The sequence below is a fragment of the Trichoplusia ni genome, chromosome 3 (genome assembly GCF_003590095.1).
Source record: "Trichoplusia ni isolate ovarian cell line Hi5 chromosome 3, tn1, whole genome shotgun sequence".
Taxonomy (NCBI): Eukaryota; Metazoa; Arthropoda; class Insecta; order Lepidoptera; family Noctuidae; genus Trichoplusia; species Trichoplusia ni.
This window is the reverse complement of record NC_039480.1, coordinates 2,274,601-2,297,739: the sequence shown is the minus strand read 5'-3', so window position 1 is coordinate 2,297,739 and position 23,139 is coordinate 2,274,601. Positions and strand designations below refer to the sequence as shown.

At 38.8% G+C, this 23,139-nt stretch overlaps 3 protein-coding genes across 3 annotated transcripts; all 3 read right to left on the bottom strand.

The window, feature by feature from the left end:
- Positions 1–509: 509 nt before the first annotated feature.
- Positions 510–13,433, bottom strand: LOC113508845 (serine/threonine-protein kinase ULK3). The gene is made up of 13 exons (XM_026891990.1): positions 13,217–13,433; positions 12,682–12,839; positions 11,810–11,894; positions 11,360–11,414; positions 10,862–10,949; positions 10,250–10,365; positions 8,909–9,006; positions 8,008–8,160; positions 3,267–3,424; positions 2,792–2,910; positions 2,059–2,186; positions 1,375–1,479; positions 510–928 (listed from the first exon to the last, which is right to left on the bottom strand). Exons 1-13 carry the CDS (start codon positions 13,301–13,303, stop codon positions 860–862), a joined length of 1,419 nt encoding a protein of 472 aa, XP_026747791.1. The 5' UTR covers positions 13,304–13,433; the 3' UTR covers positions 510–859.
- A 2,394-nt stretch (positions 13,434–15,827) lies between these two features.
- On the bottom strand, positions 15,828–18,412 carry LOC113508844 (bile salt-activated lipase-like). The gene is made up of 4 exons (XM_026891989.1): positions 18,339–18,412; positions 17,887–18,087; positions 16,440–17,665; positions 15,828–16,088 (listed from the first exon to the last, which is right to left on the bottom strand). Exons 2-4 carry the CDS (start codon positions 18,064–18,066, stop codon positions 15,902–15,904), a joined length of 1,593 nt encoding a protein of 530 aa, XP_026747790.1. The 5' UTR covers positions 18,067–18,087; positions 18,339–18,412; the 3' UTR covers positions 15,828–15,901.
- Positions 18,413–19,608: 1,196 nt separating this feature from the next.
- LOC113508843 (bile salt-activated lipase-like) lies at positions 19,609–22,550 on the bottom strand. Its single transcript, XM_026891988.1, has 4 exons — positions 22,532–22,550; positions 21,829–22,016; positions 20,334–21,559; positions 19,609–19,980 (listed from the first exon to the last, which is right to left on the bottom strand). Exons 2-4 carry the CDS (start codon positions 22,006–22,008, stop codon positions 19,794–19,796), a joined length of 1,593 nt encoding a protein of 530 aa, XP_026747789.1. The 5' UTR covers positions 22,009–22,016; positions 22,532–22,550; the 3' UTR covers positions 19,609–19,793.
- Between the last annotated feature and the right edge of the window lie 589 nt (positions 22,551–23,139).

The window sequence follows — 23,139 nt, the reverse complement described above, 5'->3', positions numbered from 1 at the left end:
CAGCTCACAAGCGTGGTGATCAATGCTCGTTCTCTGTATGAGAGGCCTGCAGTGGGACATTTAATTTACTATAAAGAGGCAAGATTTTAAAGGCACACAGATATATTAATATTTACATTTTACACAGTTTCTGTTTTACATATTAAAAAAATTATACATACAAAAGAACAGGCAAATTGATATTTAAACACTTAAACATCGAAATTGGTTCAGCAATTCAGTAGCTACTCATACATCATTGGCCTAGCCCTTTCCCAACTATGTTGGGGTCGGCTACCAGTCTAACCGGTTTCAGCTAAGTACCAGTGTTTTACAAGGAGCGACTGCCTATCTGACCTCCTCAACCCAGTTACCTGGGCAACACGACACCCCTTGGTTAGACTGGCTGTCAGACTTTCAAGCTTCTGACTACTTGTAACGACTGTCAAAGATGTGGGAATAACAGCCGGGACCCACAATTTAACGTGCCTTCCGAAACACGGAGGAACTCGTTATGACAAAGATGGTCACCCATCTACGGACCAACCGCGTCAAGCATAGCTTAACCTGTGATCGAATCACTTATGCGGCTATAGCTTAGCCATGAGCTCCTCATGCCTGTGCAGTAGCTACTCATATATTTTATAAAAATACGGATCAACACACACATTATATCGTCTCTCTGTTACTATAACACCATCTTTGACAGTCGTCAAGTCATTACAGTTGTGACGCAGTCTTACTATGTGATACTGTGTTACAGTAACATGTGTTGTGTTGTCAGATAGACAGTCGCGAGGTGACATGCTGGTGTTCAGCTGTCGGGGAGACTGGGAGCCGAATGTTACATAGAGAAGGGAAATTCTTTTTAATATAATAATCATGTAATTCTACATCCGTCGTTATTTTCTGCCGCCATTTTTGGTTTTTCTTGTGTCGTGTCCGCTGTCTGTTAAACAAATATTAATAAAATTATATTACATAGGTTTTAAGAAACTTTCGTGAATTGGATTCATTATTGTTGATGACGTATTTATTTGGATCGCCCGATTAGTTTCGAACCCAACCGGAGTCCTTAATCATGAGCTGACGCGGCGACGAGTGAGTCAAACTGACTCCGTTTAGGTCCGAAACTAGTCAGGAAATTTCGATAAACACTAGAGATAGTTCAATTTATCGATTATTTTTTGTGTGACAGCATTACTCGTCCAAGTATTGGTTACGGTCACCCATCCATTTCGTGGCCTAGCCTAGAGATGCTTAACCTATACAGCAGACATGCTCAGGAACCAAATGCCATAGTTTCAAGTATTTAAGTAAGGAAATACGGTCGCCCATCAATTTCGCGTCCTAGCCTACAGTTGCTTGACCTGTATAATTTGCTGCTATACTCACGATGCTGCAGTCTTTAGCGTCCAGGTACGGTATGGAGGGCTGGCGGCCGAACAGACGCCGGAGCAGGTGCGGCTTGGAGGGAGGGGCGGAGGGGGGAGGCTCCTTCTAGAAGGAAGCAGAAGAGAAATATTGAATAGTTATGTAGCTTGATATTTGACAAAAATGTATAGATCAGTAATATTTGAAGACCTTTCATCTATACTAATATAGAAAGCTGAAGAGTTTGTTTGTTTGTTTGAACGCGCTAATCTCAGGAACTACTGGTCCAAATTGAAAAAATCTTTTTGTGTTGAATAGACCATTCATCGAGGAAGGCTTTAGGCTATATACCATCACGCTACGACTAATAGGAGCGAAGATACAAAGGAAAATGTGAAAAAATCAGGGCAGGTATAAATTATAACTTATATCTTCTAACCACGCGGACGAAGTCGCGGGCAACAGCTAGTGTAGGTATAATAGCTGTGTATATTGAAAAGTAAGGTAAGTGTTTTTTCCCCAACTGTATGACTCTGTGGGAAAAAAGTTAGTAAACGATCTAACGCAGTTTTAGTTGGGAAAAACATAGGGTAGATAGAAAGAATACAGAGATATCTTTGCCCAACATTGGGCAAACACAGTCAAGATGTCAAATAACAGAAGAAATTTTTTCGAAGTTTGCCCAGCGTTGGGCATAATACTTACATGTTCGACAATCTCGTCTATTCTGTCCGTCTGTCCGTCGTCCGTTTGTCTGACGCCGTCTTCTCTAGAACTGGTCTGAGCGGCGCAGACGAACGGATTACAGCTTACTATCTGTTGGCTTGGTTGACCTATAGTAAAACAGGATTTTATCAAAATAGGCAAAGCTATATTGAAAGAATTCATTAACTAACCTATTCAGTTCAACTTTCTTATACAAGGTAAATTTAAAAACCCTCGAAATTCAACAATGCATTCAATTTGGTTCAACCGTTTAGGAGCTACGGTGCCTCAGACATATGTACATAGGCACACACAGCGAGAAAATATATAACAACACTTTCAGAAAAAAAACTTAGTCTTGAAAAGGTTTGACCGATTTCGGTAGAACATGTCTATGAACTATCGATAGAAAATCATCTTTTAAATAAAAGAATTTGCATCCAAATCGGTTTAACCGTTTAAGAGGTACAACGCCACAAAAATATTTGTGTTTATGATATTTTATTTTGAAAACAGTACCTAATGGAGTTTCTTGCCGGTTCTTCTCCATGAGAATGACACTTTGGAACCGTGTAACTAGAGTCAGTAATGTAACGGTTTAAAAGTGCCTGAGAAACGGCCTACTTCAAATAAAAACTTGTGGATACAGGCAAAACTGTGGCAAAATTATGATCATCTCATAAAAAAATGTTTATAAATTAATATCTAACATTTATAAATAACTAAGACTCACCATTATTTATACTACTATTGATCCCGCTTACTCCAGTCCCCTGTTCAACACCAGCTGTGTTCTGCCTCATGTTGCCAGTCTTCAGAAACTCCTTCAATTCTTCAGCTCTATCCATATACCTAGAAAACATTATTTATATTAAAGAAACGAGTCCCGCAGTAAAGGTATTTAATTATTGTGTAGCGAGGCACATAAAATGGCCCCGATTCTACTATTTACAATGGCCGACGAATGTGTTTAAGAGATCAAATAGAAAAAAGGTATCCAATAGTTATTGCAAATCTTACTGACGGACGAAACAGAATTTTTAGTCAAAATCCCTATGGGGTTGGTTAACAAAGTTCTTACTGAGTATACGGTTATTCAACTCTTTTTTTGTCCCTAATAGAGAGATGAACAGTGTTGATGATGCCGATAGTGATGGTGATGATGATATATTGATGTCGGTGTAGCTGTGTGCATGAGTAGCCCCGACCTGCTGAGCTTGTCGGCGAGCGCGGCGCGGCGCAGCGCGTCGGCCTCGGCGGCGGCGGCCGGCACCAGCAGCGCCAGCGACGCGCCGTACGCGCCCAGCGCCGCGCGCCACTCGCACGCCGCGTCCAGCGAGATGGCGCGCTTGATCAGCGACACCGCCTGCGCCAAGCACAGGGTACTCGGTGAAGACTAACTTTAGACCATACCATACCATTGAACATCTGGGATAAAGTTTGTAGTGACCGTAAAAAAATTGACAAAAATATCATCAGGTGGGATAGTCAAGCAAGCCTGATTCAATCTACTCCCCATATAACGCGACCTACGTCACCAACGAGTAGCACAACCTCCAACATTACCGGGCTTACAAATTAAGCGGTCATGCCTATGAGGAATCCTCATAGGCCTGGGGAGAGGCGGAGGGGTGTGCCGGACTCTTACCGGCTGAAACCCCCCGGTGTGGCTCCTCGCACGTAGGCACGCGGGGCCGCGGGAGTCCAAATTTTTCCGCAGCCCCGCACTAGTGCTGGCCCGGTGAGTCCGGGCCTCGCCTCGTGCACGGGGTAGTGAGGTGTTTGCCTACCCTGTGTACCGCCTCAGAGGCGCGCGCCGACACTTCCTCATTTGTGAGGATACTATGGGCCGGTATGCGGACGGCGAGTCCGCGAGGCGCCCCTCCTTCCACAAACTGGGAAACTGACCCTGCTCGAGAAATGCCGTGAAGAGCCCCCTCAGCTGGGGCCCTAGCTCCTTCACAGCCAGGACGAGAGCTCGACCGGGAACTCCGTCGGGTCCGGGCGCCGTGTTTTTCGCCCGGAGTGGCGACACGGCTGCTCTCATCTCTGCTCCGTCCGCTCAGGGAAGAGGGCCGACACCACCGCCTCTAGCAACTGGGGCTGCATGCCCTGGGCCACTGGGGGCGCCCAGGGACGCAACTTGCCCCGTACCCAACGGTAGGGGCGCCCCCACGGAACCTTGTCCAGGGACCCCAGCAGCTCCTCCCTGGCACGCGACTTCGAGTCACCGATGGACAGCCAATAGGGTCTCGGGGTACTGGCATACAATCCTACTATTATCCTACTATGAATTATTATTAACGTGAAAGTTTGTATGTATGGATGTGTTTTACTCTTTCACGCAAAAATCATTGTCATTTTAAGTCGTGTATAGTTGTACAATCACGCTTGTACAATCATAATAATATTACTAAAATATTACTAAATAATACTACTTGTTTGACGGGCCTGTTGGTCTAGTGGTTAGTGACCCTGACTGCTACACCGGAGGTCGTGGGTTCGATTCCCGCCCAGGACAGATGTTTGTGTGATGAGCATGATCATTTGTTCTGGTGTCTGGGTGTAATTTATCTATAATATGTATGTATTTAGAAATATATAAGTAAGTTTATCAGTTGTCTGGTTACCATAACACAAGCTCTGCTTAGCTTGGGATCAGATAACCGTGTGTGAGTTGTCCCAGGATATATTAATATTAATATTAATTACTGTAAACTTAATGGAAGATCGTCTGGATTCGTTTCAAAGACTTCAGGGACAATTTTTGACAACATTGCCAAGTATAGCGTACCTAACGTTTATGAATGCTGTGGCATAGAGTTATTAGAGCATAATATAATACTGATCTGTGTTTATAGAATTCCATTAAGTAAGAATGTAAAAAATAACTTTGATATATTTCTTAACGGTCTAGAGAGTATTCTTAACCTATTTGCATTTAAGAGCAACAAAAAATGTATTATCTGCGGTGATTTCAATATCGATATTTTAAAGAAAACTTCATACTCGCAACAATTTCAGCAGTTTTTGAAAGGTTTTAACCTAAAACTCCAAATAAAAACACCAACTCGTTTAAGCAGTGGTACGTGTATAGACAATTATCTACATAATGTAAGGGGATGTAAGAGCGAAATACATGAATTAGCAATCTCAGATCACACGGCACAACTTCTACATTGTCCTGTTAAAAAGACATGTAGACTTAACTATTGGTATATAACAAAGCGCGACTTTTCTAAAGATAACATGAATAAATTTATTGACTGCCTTAGGAATATTAGTTTCACAGAAGTTTACGAGGAAACAGATCCAAACATAGCTTTCAGTAAATTCCATGACATATTTTCACTTTTTTATAATTTGTGCTTTCCGAAAGTAAGGGTCAAAATAACTGCAAAAATAAAACCAAAATGGGTAAGCCGTGGTATCAGGATCTGTAGCAAAAGAAAACGAGAACTACTATGGAAATATAGGTTATCACCAACCCAGAAAAATAAAGAAAACTTTAAATTAATATCAAAAAGGCTCAAAAAGATAATTCAACTCACACAAAAATCGCAAAACAATAACTTCATAAAAATGGCTGGGAATAAATGTAAAGCTATGTGGAAAGTAATAAATAAACTTAAAAATAATTACCCTCACGAAAGCATTAATCGAATTAAAGTTAATAACCGAATAATAACAGACCCAAATACGATCGCGCAAGCTTTTAACAACTTCTATGCTGATCAAGTGCAGCCCACTAAAGTTACGAATAACAAACCTGTTCTTAACAACAAACCAGATACGATGTTTATGCAGCCTACCATACCACAAGATATACATCACATCATAATAAATCTAAAAAACACAACTAGCACAGGCTATGATGATATCAGCACTAATATAGTAAAATACGTGTCCTTTCTTATTGCCCCTGTACTAAGCTATTTAATAAATAATTGCATTGTAAGTGGCATCTTTCCAGAAAAACTAAAAGTATCAGTTATAAAACCTCTATTTAAGAAAGAGGATAAAGAAAACATGTCGTGTTATAGGCCTATCGCTCTAGTCTCAGTATTTTCAAAAATATTTGAAAAAGTAATAAGTAATAACCTAAATAGTTTTTTTGAAAAGTATAATTTATTTACGGATGTACAACACGGATTCAGACAAAACAAATGCATAGATGTGGCGATATATGATTTTCTCCATTTGATAATGACTAGAGTTGACAAAGGCCTTCCTGTACAAGCCCTTTACATGGATATGACAAAGGCATTCGACTACGTGGACCACAAAATTCTTATAAGTAAGCTCTACGCTTATGGAGTCAGAGGAAACTTGTCGAAACTATTAGAGTCATACTTAACTAATCGTAAACAGGTGACAGTAATTAATAAAGTTTCTAATAGATCTAAAAATTTAATTACTTATAAATCGGACATGCGAACTGTAATTCATGGAGTTCCGCAAGGAAGCACTCTAGCCCCTTTGCTCTTTATTATATATATTAATGATTTTCCATCAGCAACAAAATTTCCCATGACAATGTTTGCTGACGACAGTACAGTAGTGTTTGACAATGACAACTTTGATACCACCGATTCAGAAATAAACCTTAACCTGACATCTCTTGTAACTTGGCTAGAACAACAAAACTTAAAAATAAACCTAAACAAAACTACATTTATGAACTTCGGTCAAACAGTAAACAAAAGAAAAAATCTTAATATCGAATACAATTCCAAAAAAATTAATGAGTCTAATGTAACCAAATTTCTCGGAATATATATAGAAAACACTTTAAAATGGAGTACACAGATTGACAAAGTTTGCAGTAAACTAAATCAGTATGCGTATGCGCTATATATGTTAAGTAAAAATACAAATCAAGCTACAGTTCTCACAGCATATCATGGGTTAGTCGCTTCAACACTGAGATATGGCATAATATTTTGGGGGAATGCAACTGGTAAAGAATCTGTTTTTAAAGCTCAAAAACGTTGCATTAGAGCCATATGTCACCTACGTATGATTGATACTTGCAAACCTCATTTTAAAAATCTGAAATTGTTAACAATGCCGTCTATGTACATATTTGAAACCGCAATGTTTGTAAAGCGCAACTGGACCAAATTTTCAGAAGTAAGTAGCGATCGTAGAGCCGGTACACTGCACTTGGCTCCAGCGAAAACAGCCCTATTACACAAGAGTATCTTCACAATGGCAATAAAAATCTATAATAAACTCCCAAAATGTGTTCGATCAATTGAAAATACTAAATCATTCAAAGCAAAATTACAGTCATTCTTAATTGAAAAGACATACTATTCAGTAGAGGAATATTTAAATGACATTGATATCATAAGGTGACTATGCAAATGTTAGAAAATAATTAAGATAAAATATGTAATGTAAAAAATAACTAGTAATACTTTTTCTATTATATTATTGACATGACATCGAGACAACATATGTATATTTGATAAATTCGTCTGTTTGTTAATTTATGCATGTATTTACCATTTATAATTTGTACACCTTGTAAAAGGTAGAACATAGTGGTACTAACAATTTATATTATAAGACCTATGTAAAACCTATGTTTCACAAATAAAGAATTATAAAGAATTATGATTATGACAATGGGGGGAATTGCTATCTTCAGTTTTTTTTCAAGATTCGCGAGAAATAACTTGTCGGAAGAAAAAGTATATTTGCCAATGGAGATGTCGAACCCTTTATCATGATATTCTATTTAAACTAAGTTCCTCAATTTAAAATAACAGCAGAACCTCAGTAAAAGTCCAATTTATACCCTTAAAATAAAGAACCTTAAAAATAAATGAACAAAATGGCATTGCTCATCCTTCAACTGCAAGCCGGACACAAATAAAATAGCTATCAAACATTAAAGTGTTATATCTAACTATAACTATAAACCTGTCTACCTAGACCCACCTTCTCATAGTTCTCCTTGGACGGCATATGCTCCAGATCCAAGTATTCATGGTTGAAGAACTCCTCGTACGTGATCCTCCGGTCAGGGTCGTGCTGCAGCAGCCGCGACAGCAGGTCCTGACAGCCAGGAGAGATCGAAGACTTCGGAGGGATCTGGTGGAAATGGAAAATTCTATGGATGGATCATATATGCTTTTAAAACTTTCCATCGGCCTAGCTTTTACCCAACTATGTCGGGGTCGGCTTCCAGTCTAACAGGATTCACATAAGTACCAGTGTTTTACAAGGAGCGACTGCCTATCTGACCTCCTCAACCCAGTTACCTGGGCAACACGATACCCCTTAGAATGGTTGTCGAAAGAAGATATGGTTGCAAAGAGTTTCTTGTGAGATGACGTCAGATAGAAAGGTATGGAAGAAGGAACAAATAAAATATTTGGGACAATGGTAGGTGATGATGATGATGAGAATATCGATCATTCCGTTTGGGTATTATAGTGTAATAGACAAGTCAAACTTATTGCATTATTGGTTAATAACACCCTCTTTGCGTCGGGGGTCAAAATGAGGTCAATGAGTTTTTGTTTTGGGTAAATGTTTAAGAGGAAGCTACTAAAGTTCGCTTTAGGTGCTTCTGAAACATGGTGGTTAACACGAGAATGCTTGTCCTGAGTCTGGGTTTCATGTGCATGTGACTTGAATGTTTGTGAAACCCCCCGCGATACATGGATTAAATACTTTAGTAAGAGATCTTAAAAAATAATACCATATTCACATAGTATTCTTACACTGCATTTTAATACTTTTCAAGCTTAATATAAACTAGCTACAGTTAAAAGTCACATGCAAAACTTTTGCCCAACAGTGGGCTTACAGAGGCTACAAATCAAATAAAACTTACCTCAATAGGCGCCTGCCTCTGTATTTTATCCACCAACTCCTTGAAAGTGCTGGAGGAGTAGGGAGCGCGGCCGAACAGACACTCGTACATAATAACACCTGGACATAAATGTATTACGATATATCTAAATTATATATAATTCAATTGATTGACTGACATAGTGATCTATCAACACACAGCCTGAAACTACGGGAGGTATCAGGTTGAAATTTAGCATACGCTAAGAGAGGACGGATAAATTATACCCCCAAGGGGATGAAACTTTGAAAAAACTATGAGGAAGATGTTCGCTTAGGAATTGATAAATTCTACCCCCAAGGGGATAAAATAAGGGATGATGGAAGATGTAACCTATCAGTACCTAATGGAACGAAGTACAAAGAAGTTTTTTAGGCAATATTTTTTTTCACACGCTAAGCAAAAGTTAAGTCATAAGCAATAATAATACTTTTTAACGCAAGCAAAGCCGCGAGTAAAATCTAGTTATTATAATGAGTTGGAAATCTAAGAAGATTCTACCAATTTTCATCTCATCCCCTTGGGGGGAGAAAAACGAAAATCCTCTCTTGGCGGGTGCCTACGTCATAATGATAACATATACCTACATGCAGATTTCAGCTTGAAGACCGATCCGTCCAGTGGTTTGGGCTGAATGCTGATAGATTATTATATCAGTCAGTCGCTTTTGAAAATGGATAATGACTGGGTATAAGAAGAAAAAAAGTAATTTAGTCCGCAGTTATATAATTGAAAAGTATTAGTAACGATTTTTTTTTTCAGAAAAACTAAAATTGACAAAGATTAAACTTTAGGAGGGGGCTTGTGACGTAACAATACGGAAAAATTTATAAACAATCGCGACATATATATATACATACACATAGCTACTGTCAGTGTCGTTGTCATTACATTTTAAAATTACGACTAAAACAGTTGGTTGAGTAAATTGTTATCCTCGATTATAGGAAATTTCAAGTTTAAGCGCGGTTAACATCGCAGTGTCATCAGCTATTTATATATATTTAGATCTAATATATAAAATTCTCATGTCTATATGTAAGTTCCCGTACTCCTCCGAAACGGCTTAACCGATTTTTACCAAATTTCATATGCGTATTCAGTTGGTCTGAGAATCGGCTAACATCTATTTTTCATACCCCTAAGTGATAGGGGTTGTTCACCCTTAATTTTCTTTCTTTAAATTTTGAACGATTTTTTTTTGTTTTTATTTTTATAATAATGTTGTATAAAAAATACATACAACTAGAAATAATTTATTAGGCAAAACCTCGTTTGCTGGGTCAGCTAGTATACATTGATATAATGTAGCTATGTCCTCACCGACGCTCCACAGGTCGACCCTGGCGTCGTAGTGTCCGCGCAGCATCTCGGGCGCCATGTACAGCGGCGACCCGCGCACCGAGCGCCCGGACTCCGCCGAGAGGTGCTGCGCGAAACTAGAGGCAGGAAGAGAGAGGCGGGTTTAGTGATAAGGAGTTCGGCGTAGTAACTATCGTGAGTTTTTTTTTAAACAACTCCCACAGGGTTTACACTAAGTTAGTTAACACCAAGACTCAGAAAAAGCATTTCTCGGGGAGCCAGCGGGGATCGAACCCACGACACGACGCGCACTGTGGGTTTGTCGTGGTGACCTGAACCACTCGGCTGTTAGATCATTTGAGAGGTGTCATGCGGATTAGGAAGTAGCTAGCTGAGTTGTGTATGAAAGATTGCAACGTATTGCCATAGACTGAGAGCAAAACTTGAATGACATTAGCACGGAGGTTTAGAATAGTCTAGATTGAGTCAGTTAGAGTCTGATAATAGTACTGAGGGAGTGGGTGTTTAATGGGATCCTCCCTGTCGGTCAGGCGGAGTGGGAAGGAGTAATGGTGAGTGAAGAATTGGGCGGAGTAGGAAAGAGAGAAAATCTTAGTATAAGGCACTGCTCACCCGAAATCCGCTACTTTCAACATATATTTTCCATCTGATCCCTTGTGGAGTAACAGGTTGTGAGGTTTAAGGTCCATATGTACTACACCTGAAATGATAGTAATAGATTTATAAGGATATAGGATAAAAGGCAAATTTAATGGCGCCCACCATGGGGCAGGTCATAAGCGTGTTGATCAGTGCTCGTGCTAGATGATTTATGCCCAGCGGTGGGCCAGTTACAGGCTGGTTGGTCTATGCCCTTCATTGGGCCAATATAGACTGGTGTTGTTAACAGCTTCGGTAATGGCGCCCCACCGTGGGGCAGCTCACAAGCGCGGTGATCAATGCTCGTTCTCTGTATGAGAGGCCTGCAGTGGGACAGTTACAGGCTGGTGTTATTAACAGCTTCGGTAATGGCGCCCACCGTGGGGCAGCTCACAAGCGTGGTGATCAATGCTCGTTCTCTGTATGAGAGGCCTGCAGTGGGACAGTTACAGGCTGGTGTTATTAACTCACCTTTTTCTCTTAGAAACTTGAGCGCAGAAGCTAATTGTTGTAGGAAATATAAAACCTGAAATAAAAAAGTGATTAAGTAATTTCTTGGATGCGAAATAATATGCATTATTATTTACTGGTATATACTACTGGCTACAAGAGAAAATAAACTTTACTGGTATAAAAATAAGGCACCATTTTGTAATATAAATGTAACATAATACTTTTCGTTAAATATTTTTAATAACAATACAAAATGAATTTTCTTTAATAAAACAGCAATGCAGTACCAGTGTTTTACATGGGGTATTTTGTTGCTCGGGTAACAGGTAACTGGGTTGAGGAGGTCAGATAGGCAGTCGCTCCTTGTAAAACACTGGTACTTAGCTGAATCCGGTTAGACTGGAAGCCGACACCAACATAGTTGGGACCAGGCTAGGATGATGATGACACTGTCTGTGTATCACTCACCTGTTTCTCCGGGACCCTGCCGTATCGGTGAATGTATTTCGACATATCTCCACCACAGCAATACTCCATTATAATGTATATGTTTCTGGAAAATATAAATATTATTGTCGGGAGGTCGATAAACAGTATTATTGGACATTGATAGGTTGAGAAAATTTGAAAAAGTAAGTCTGTTATTGTCCTGTTAAATGGAAGAAGTTAAATTATATTTCTGTAAAAAATCTTTTAGTTACCAACCACATGTGACCTACTATGTTAAATGTTGTTTCTTTCATAATTATTACAGGTAAGAACAGAACAAAACATTGTAAAGAACCTTGTCATACCAAATTGTCGACAGTGAAAAAGAGGTTTTAATAATGAGGTTTTAAAACTATAAAACTATACTCCATATGTTTAGGCAGTTAACTCAAAGTAAACAGTCTTGGTGTCTCTTTTTGTTCGAAAATATATTAAATAAATAAATGTCTGTTATATTTCAGTGGTATATTAGATTTAGTAATCTTTTTTATTGTTTTATATTTATTTTTAATCGTGATTCAATTTATAACTGAGTTTTTAGACAAAAAGTCACACCAACATTGTTTCACTCTATTTAAATACCTTGACAAATGGAGTATAGAATCACTGCTTCTATAGTCTAATGTTTCTTGAACTTTTAGGACTATTAGAAATAAAAATATTTTTGATTTTGGTTTCTTAGGCTTATGTGAATATTAGACAATACAATTAAACCCGGATAAAATCCTTAAAAGTAGTTTCAATTCAATTTTCACTTTTGATATCTTAGGAGAACACTTACTTTCTTTATTGAAAGACACCTTTACCCGGGCAGTTAGAGACTGATATTAATTAATAAAACTAGTCCTTACTTATCATCCCATGTGAAATTCTTCATTTGTACTATATGTGGGTGCGTCAGGGACTTCAGAAGTCTTATCTCCGTAATCAGGTTGTCTACTGCTGACCCCGAGTACTTCACACGGGATTTGTCCACACATTTTATTGCAACTACCGATCGGGCTCCCACCTGGAAAGATTTATGAGTATTTCTTGTAGATTTTTCCTTATTTCTATTTAATACATGATTAATATTGTATTATGAGTAAGTTTTAGTAAAGACGGTATTTTCAAAGAAAGATACTTAATCAATTCCATATTGTTTACGTGTTAGTTATTAGACTGCGAAATTTATTCGAAAACTTTATAAAACATGCAAGTTTTGGAGACCCACTTTTGAAATATCATTCGATGTTTTCCTACTTTAAGACTCTTAATATTCGTTAAAAAGATACGTAATCTTAGTGTTTGATCTCGACGGTTTATTGTACTCTGCAGAGATAGTATTAAATAAATAAAACTTCACTATTTGCATAGAAACATTTCTTTGTTTAGCTAAAAAAATACCTTTGTATATGCCTTGTACACCGTTGAGTAACTTCCAGAGCCGAGCTTTTCAGTCACAACATAACCATCTATTTTAGGAAACGCCATTTTGTAGTTTAACTGTTATTTTAACACTATTTCAGTCATTATTTGTTTTTATTTCTATAATATTAATATATTCAGTCACTCAATTGATAATGATAACGATTGTACAATGTCAGTTGATTTTGACATTATGATATAATGACATTGACGTTCTTAGGAAGGGATACCAGTTGACAGAAAAAGGCAAATGGTAGAATTTTAAAACGAGTTTAAGTTGCCGATCGATGGTTTAGGCGTGGTAAATGAAATACATTAGGTTTGTAGTTAAAACATATTGTTATATCTTAATGATAATGGACATAACATTTAAAAACCGAATACCTTATTATCGTTTTTGTAAAAAATGTGATTAGGGTATAAAGTCATTATTATCCGCGCAAAACGATAAGATAAAATTATACAATATCTCAATGGAGTAATAGATTATGTTTTCACGTGCATTACAGATAGGAATATGATCTTGCTTGGCTTTTTTATCAGTCACGAATATTTATTTGTTATGACTGCCACCTGTCTAAGAGTCACTTCACACTAGCTTATGTTTAATGCAGGTATTTGATAAACATTTCATCACATTTCACACACAGCGTAAACGTCGCAACAGAGATTTTTAAGTTTTGTTTCGGCGTTGTGTCGAATGATTAGGACTTGGAGTTTGATGGTTCGTAGTAAGTGTAGAACGGTATGCATCAGCAGGACTAACAGCGAGCAGAGGCTGTGGGCGATATATTGGGCTCAGCGACTCCAATATAAATGTTTAGTTTATCGTATGATTAATGTACAACCTCAGGCACGATGGAGGGATGACTGGCAGGAGCTGGATGCGAGCAGCCGAGGATAGATCTCGATGGCGTGGAATTGGAGAGTACAATGACCAGCAGTCGACGAATATGGGCTGATGATGATGATGAAGAATGTTAGAGCGCAACCCACCCTTGGACCTTTGACTTGATACATTCAAGTCAAAGGCTAGAGGGTGGTTCATCTAAAAAAAAACAGGTGTACTCGTTTTTTTCACATGAAGTAAGCATGTAATTTTACGATAACATTGACGCATGCGACTTTCATAACCAATTTGGTAGTTAACAATCAATTTACAGAAAAGCAATAATCTAAACACATTATTGACGTGCCAGTGCGTCAATATTACGTCACTGTCATATCATGGGTAGTTTCCTAGAGTTTTTTTGAGTTAGGTGCGAGTCCGATTCGCGGGTCTGAAGGTGCCGAACGAATAAACAAATAAAAATACATTGCCAATATAACGCCAATTACAAAGCACCATCTATAAAAAATTAAACCTTCAGCTTTAACAGATCACGAGAGCCTGGAGACAGACGAAAGAATAAACGTCCGGATAATCAAAACAATACGTGATTTTATCTTTTAGATACGGAACTCTAAACTTATTCAAATCAAGTCCACTTAGCGCTTCACATCTCAAATTGATTTTAGCATTGAAGCGAAGGTCAATAATCTTGAATCATTCTGAGGGTTATTCCCACAGGTTTTTTCTCCACTATTTGAAGACATCGCGCGATTTTAGTTAAACCTTACATAAATTGCTTTAATATAATAAAACGTTTTTTTTTGCTAAAACATGTGCACATTAAATAAAATCGTTTACGTGATGAGATGATAATCAAATAACAGACGAAAAAGCATAATTTGAAATGTTTTATTATTTTCAAGTAAGTTAAATTGTTTTAAACAATTGCAAATTTTATAGTAACCCTTTACAATAACGTATAGTCTAGTGCTAAGACTGCAGACTGTCAAATGTTATTTTTTTGGATTTGTTTTAACGGCTCGAGCCGACCTTATTGATTTTGCAAGCGTTTTAGATATAATAAACATAGCATGGATACATGGAAGTTTCAAAATGCATGTAACAATGTATGTCCTGCGCCTGGTCTCGCTCCGGTCGTGTCAGATTGCTAACCCATCGGGCTATGAGAGCGCGGGAACAGAGAGTGCACACGTTTGGAAACTGTAAATAATAGGCATTTTTTATGCACGTTTTTCAAAATTACATACGTTCTCTCATTTTTATACGGTGCAAAACTAGAATAAGGTCCTATAATCTAACTTATCGGTAAAACATTATAATAAACTTACATTAAGACATGAAATGGCTACTTTGATTTATTTTATGTATTGATTACAGATCAAATAACTACTACACTATCGAATTCTACATCATACAAGCTTTCAAACGCAGTTCTACTCGCTTGGACTCATTGAGGGGTATAACTCCAAACGCTCGTATCGTATGAAACTAAACCCTTTCTAAGTCCCTTAAGGTATGAATTTGCAAAAAAAAAAATGATTTGTGACATGCTCTGCGTTAATTAACATTTGTAAGATATGATTAAATTAACGAGTCTTAATCAGAACGAAAAGGGAACAAAAAAAAACAACATTATTGAACAAATCTCATGTTTAATTAAATTCATACATAACATGTATCCTTTGCTATAAATAACTAATACATCATGGACATCATGGACATAAAAAAAACTTGTCATCATCCCAAAAAACATTTATAGGGGCTCAAACAATTCTTTCATTACAGAAGAAAAATCTCCTAGAAAGGTCTCTTTAGGGTTTATAACCGATGACATGGTTCCCATGCAACTGGAAATAGAGATCCCAGAAGGCCATCCTGTGGTGGAAGGGGCGGCTGCCGAGCGCGAGTGGCGCTCCAATGTCCAGGTATACTCTCCGCGCCGCGTCCACCGCGCGCCAGCGCTGCCCTAGCACTGCGGGCGGCGACGGCGTCGGGTCACTGGAATAGATACATAGACAGGTCCTTCAACTATTCTCGATGATTTATTGACAAGATTAGAAATGATATTTCATTTACCAATAAAGAATTCTATCTTATTTCGGCCATATAGTACGCAGAAGCGATGAAAATTTGATGATCGCGCGAACGTTCGCCAACCAGATGGCCCGATCAAGTAAAAGACTCTTCAGAGAGAGACAGATCATTAGCGCCAAATGTTGCCCTGATACTAACCACGATCTCCAGATATGAGGGACCGGTATGAAGAAGAAGAAATGATAATATATTATCTTCACCGACACAGCGCATATAATAACGCTACAATTTCAATCATTGTAGCTGGAAACTCACCCGTATTTAACAAAGTCAGTCCACATTAGAGTCATGACATCAATAACTTGCTGATCCTCTTCACTTATCTCCTGACCCTCGTAGGTGTCCATGTCGAACAGGTAGCCAAGGTCGTCTCCATGTGACGCGCCAGATGACGTCAGATTCATGCGGTCCTTGTTTCTGTTTCTTCCGCCTTCATATGTGAACATAAAGCGATACACATTCGCGCCGGCGTCTAGATACCTATCTATAGATCTTTCTGTCGGGTGAACGAATACGAAGTCTGATCCGTAATCTAGAATATCATCTTGTAAATGTTCTCCAGGTTTCTCGTCTCCGATGTAAAATTGTGTGACGATATCCTCATCGTAAGCCTCATCAAAGCTTCCGATTAATTCTTGACTAAATCGAAAATTGTTGTAAAAGTCTTTGTTAGCATTTGGGTATAAGAACATCATTTCTTTATTTGCGTGCCCTATGATAATGTTCATGTTTTTGACTTTCGGTTTTAGATTTTCGGGAAACTCTGTTAATATCGCACCTTCTCCTTCAGGTTCTAAGCAAGGTCTTGTGAGCGCATTCCGACCGGTATTGAGACCTTCAATTGTCTGTACAACTTGACCAGGACCTGAACTACTCAGATAGTCTAATGCCTCTTTAATACCATCACCAGTAAAGCCCAGTTCCTCAGCCACTTGGATAGCTAAGCTGTCATTCTGTGGAACAACCAACCAAGTATTGAGAGCGTTACCGCTGTGTAGTATCACTCTTTTAGCCAGTTTTTCATTTGTATATAAAAGTAGATCTAAGCACATAGCTCCAGCAGATTGTCCCATTAATGTAATCTCATTCGAATCACCACCAAAGGCTGCTATGTTCTCTTTCAGCCACTGTATGGCTAACAGCTGATCTTTTAACCCTTGGTTACTGTAACCGGGTTCACTCACACACAAGAATCCGTAAGGACCTAGTCTGTAGTTCAGGGAGACGATGATCACATCGTGTTTGATTAAGAACTTCGGAGATTGGCTGGACATCCCTTTGTGGTTCCACGCAAATCCTCCACCATGAACGTAGACTATTACCGGCATTTTGCGGGCAGAGTTGGCCTTGTTCGGTACGTACACGTTGAGCTGCAAGCATTGTAACGTGCCGATAACAGTGTTGCCAGCTGTTTGCACGCATTGGACGCCGTCGTGGTACGCGTCGAACGGGGTGTCGAACCCGGGATGCGGCGAGGCCGGCTGGAACGTGTTGTAGGTTTTAGGGAAAATGTTAAAACATACGAAAGATAAGGCAGTGCAGATAAGATATGATTCGAGACGGAAGATTATCAGACTAAGCGTTATGTGTACTGTACTAAGTGCATCTATTTCAAGGAAAAGACAATTTTCAAAGCCTCCTTTGAAACGGACTGTGGAAACAGATCATACGTTATAATATTAATTTGGTACGTCAAGCTCACCCCAAATGGATTATTTTCATCCACCACAGCGTATGGTATCCCCAGGAACATGTCGTAGTCCCCGTCCTCCGCGCGCAGCCCTCTGATCAGCCCTCGCGAGGTGGACACCAGCGGGTCCACTCGTGGCTGCCCCGCCCAGCAACATGTGGTGATCAGTAAAACTAGGAAGAGTTTCTTCATATTCTTATTTAATCTCTTTATCTGCAAACAGAGTTATATTTGGATTTCAACGATATACCTAAAATAGTCAAGCAAAAAGCTAATTGATTGTGTGACATTCATAGCCATTTGCATTAGGTACTATAAGAAATCAGATGTTCTCCAAGATCTTTTATTTGAAGACTCACAATGATAATATTAGGTAAGTAATTACCAACATGGTTTTTTAAAAAACTAAATCGTTTTGTATCCATTGTGAAACATAGTAGAAAAATATTATTAAAAATACTTACTCTATTTTATATTACACAACGATTCAAAATCACACAGTTTTGCATCGAGTCAACTTTTGTAAACGAATGCATTTTATAAATAGACGAGTATCTTATCGAATATAGATATTATTTCAAGTGACATCTTTAGATATTATATTTTGACAGCTGAAGCGGATGCACCTAACGTACTTGGTTACATAATAACTTGAATTATAACTGAAATTAAACTTCATTCCAATCGCTTTCGTACCGTTGCTCATTATAACCGTTAGCTTGTATACCAAAGTTCATAGACTTCCCCCATTTTTCGTTCCTTCTGGTCTAAATTAATAAAAAGTATTAAATACATCATCATCATCATCTCAGCCTATCGCCGTCCACTGCTGAACGTAGGCTTCCCCCAATGAACGCCAACCATCCCGGTCTTGGGCAGCCCGCATCCACCCGCTGCCAGCCACCTTCTTCAAATCATCGGTCTATCGTGCCGCAGGGCGTCCTACACTACGTTTGCCTAAACGTGGTCTCCACTCCAACACGTGTCTTAAATACGGCACGAAACATTTTAGGGTATTAATACCAGTGGATATTGTGGATAAGTCTTGGTGGATATGTATGGCAGGAATAGTATTTATTTTATTGGCATTATATGTCCTCTGGTTTTATTGACTAAATCAAACTAGCATAGTTTTGATAAGGCAAGGCCGCAAGGCTGTTAAGATGTAAGTCTCTAGGTCGATCCCAAGGCACATAAAGAAATTTCAAATGTTGTTGAGTTTTTAAAATAAATATCACAGGTTTTGAGACCCTAGTCGTGTCCATCGGGCTACGAGAGAACACTACTATACTTAACATTGCATTAGGACACTACTAAAAAATAAAATAAAAAGGAGTCTAAAATATCACATTTATTCATACTTATTAAATACACAAATTGTTACATACAAAATTTAGATTCTAAGGGTCGCCACACGCTGCCACCGTCTACAACCAAAATAAACGGTTATTCTCTATTCAATCATTTTATTGAAACTCACTGATCGCTAGAAACTGTCCTTACTCACTTTCGCTTATAAATTTTGATCAACGTACAGTAAGTAAATATATTGGTGGAAGCATTTTGTGGTTGTGGCTGGAGGTCCACCTGTGTTGGAACCCTGAACATTCAATCTAATCCAATTTTTTTTAGAAAAGCCAAGTTCAAACTAAAATGTACTGTCAGCTGCTAAATGTTACTCGGACGAGTGTTATACTGTTTATTGTATCTCCATATTCCATTTTTCGTTCACTCCTAGATGCTTCCAACAATCGGAGGATGAATATACCTATAGTTTGAACACAACCTATGTTCGTAAGGTGAATTTATCAATGGCGGTTAACTTAACACACGTCAATCAGTCGCGATTAAGAGGCGAGAATAACTCTTATCTAAAAACGTGAGTAAACAGTCAATGATAGACATCTTGATTTAAAGACTTATGCTCTATACCCTAGTACATGGTCCCCGTGTAACTTGTAGTAGAGGTCCCAGAAGGCCATCCTGTGGTGGAAGGGGCGGCTGCCGAGCGCGAGCGGCGACCCGATGTTCAGGTACGGTCTTTGCGCCGCGTCCACCGCGCGCCAGCGCTGGCCTAGCACTGCGGGCGGCGTTGGCGTCGGGTCACTGGAATAGGTACATTACTTTAGTGTGAGGGTCAAGACAAGTTTCAAGGCAAAGAGTGGCGTTACCCTTCAATGTAATTCTAAGTCACACGCTCGAAGGCTGAAGTGGTTTTAACACCCTTGAGAAAATCTCAGGTGTGACGGAGTCCTAACAATTTTAGGTTATATCTTCACCGTGTGAGCGACTGATAACAAATTCGATAAATAGACTGCAATTCTACAAGATATTTTTACATGGATTCAAACCTTCGCCTTAGTCGTCCAACGGCCATACCACCAATCTATCACGCTTTAGTTTTTAAAGAACTGCGTGCGTTACTCTGATTAAACTTAGAATTAAAATTTGCCACTCACCCGTATTTAACGAAGTCGGTCCACATTTGAGTCATCGCATCAATAATTTCCTGATCCTTTACAGTTATCGCTTGATTCTGATACATGTCCATGCCGAATAAGTAGCCAATGTCATCCCCGTGAGAAGCGCCCGGTGACATCAAGTGTTTGCGATTTTTGTTCCTGTTCCTTCCTCCTTCATATGAGAACACAAACCGATACACATTCGCGCCGGCGTCCAGATATCTGTTTATAGATCTTTCGGTCGGATGTACAAACATGAAGTCTGATCCGTAATCTAGCAGAACATCCTTTAAATGTTCTCCAGGTCTCTCATCACCAATATAAAACTGTTTTACAATTTCCTCATCGTACGCCGCGTCCAAACCGCCGATTAATTCTTGACCGAATTTGAAATTGCTGTAAAATTCTTTATCAGAGTCCGGATATAAGAACATAATTTCTTTGTTTGCGTGCCCTATAATGATGTCCATTCCTTTGACTTTCGGTTTTAGATTTTCAGGGAAATCAGTTAATACTGCGCCGTCTCCTTCAGGTTCTACACAAGGTCTTGAAATTGGATTTCTGTCCGTGTTGAGACCTTCAATTGTCTTTATAACGTCTGCAGGATCTGAACTACTCAGAAAGTCTAATGCCTCTTTAATGCCATCACCAGTGAATCCTATTTCTTTAGCCACCTGTATCGCTAAGCTATCGTTTTGTGGTAAAACTAACCAAGCATTTAAAGCGTTACCGCTGTGTAGTATCAATCTCTTAGCCAGTTTCTCGCTTGTGTACATGTGTATATCTATACTCATAGCTCCGGCAGATTGTCCCATTAAAGTGATCTCATTAACATCACCTCCAAAGGCTGCGATATTGTCTTTTACCCACTGTATACCTAACAGCTGATCTTTTAACCCTTGGTTACTGTAACCGGGTTCACTCACACACAGAAACCCGTAAGGCCCTAATCTGTAATTCAAGGAAACCATGATGACGTCATGCTTGATCAGAAACTTTGGAGACAGGTTAGACAATCCTTTGTGGTTGCGCCCGAAACCTCCGCCGTGTATGTAGACTATTACTGGCAGAGTGCGGGCGGTGTTGGCCTTATTCGGTACGTATACGTTGAGCTGCAAGCATTGTATGGTGCCGTTGACGGTGTTTCCAGCGCTCTGGAGACATTGGACGCCGTCGTGGTACGCGTCGAATGGAGCGCTGAAGCCGGGGTGTGGCGTGGCTGCCTAAAAAGTTATGACATGAATTATTTTCATATATTTGGTAGATAAAAACTACTTGTGAATGTGTGGTATAACGAGAATGGATAGGTAAATAATGTGAAGCGTGTAGTGAGGAAGATGTTGAGTATGGATGTGGATGGATATAGGGGAAGAGGACGACCAAGGAAACGATGGATAGAGGGTGCAAAGATGTTTATTGTGGAATGACGTCAGATAGAAAGGTATGGAGGAAGATCACAATGCGAAACAAAGCACAACATGTTTAAACTCACCCCAAAAGGTTTATTTTCATCCACCACAGCGTATGGTATCCCCAGGAACATGTCGTAGTCCCCGTCCTCCGCGCGCAGCCCTCTGATCAACCCCCTCGAGGTGGACACCAGCGGGTCCACTCGCGGCTGCCCCGCCCAGCAACATGTGGTGAGCAGGAGAACTAGGAGTAACTTCTTCATCCTTCTTTCTAAAAGTCGAAAACCAAAGCCATATTTAGTTTTAATCGACATCAACACAAAATATCGATAAACATTAACAAAACCGACATCAATTTCTAAAACTCAATTGTTGATAGTAACTACTGCTTCACATTAATTCAATCGTTTATCATCTTGTAATTAGAATTCATTTCTGATACTTGTCTAATAAATCTAAAAGATTTAATTTAATAGTCAGTTTGATGTTGACTCAATGAAACACATTTAAATATTTGTTTTGTTTTATTCCTTTAGTGCCTAGCATTATTTAATAATTATTTTATTTTAAGACACTTACTCAATTTTATATTTCACTACGATTATTAACCAACACAATATAACACCACGTCATATATTTTGAAACGAATCCAAAATTTTGAATCGAAAACATTTAAAGTAAGCATAAGCATCTTATCGCACTTAAGATATTATTTGAAGTGTTGTTTTAAGATATATCATGTGACATACGTGGGGGGGTCCACGCGAAAAAACTTTAAATATTTACCTGATAATTGGAAAATCGCTGAGTCGTGCTGAATGAAATATTCGCAATGATGGCAAATGAGATTATGTAACTTTTTCGACACCTGTCTTAGGCAGAAGACTGAAAAAAACTGAGTTTATTATTTACTAAACACTGATCATGTCACAATTAAAGTATTATCTATAATAACTTTAATTAATTATTAGATTTGTAAAGCTTTAGTCGATGATAGTGTTATGGTCAGTCTGTTATCGCGGTGTGTCTGTATTTGAGACGATAATAGTAAACTTATACGAAGATTTCGACCGCCATTACGTCATGCCCTTGAACTTGAACTAATGATTGTTTGTTGATACACAGATTGGTGGATTATCATTATGTAGACATGACAAAAAATACCCGGTCAAGTGTAATTCGTACTCGTGTACAAGGGGTTCTGTAGGATGTATAAAATTGGGAAAAGATAGAAATGTTGTTGGTTGTAAGTCTTAAATAACAATGTTTCATTTTTGTGGGATTCGGGTTTTTAGTGTATATTGTTGCAATGGTAATAGAAATAAGTTACCTGTGAAAATTTTAATTATGTTGATATTCTTATACGATTGATACAGTTGATTAGGACTAGATGT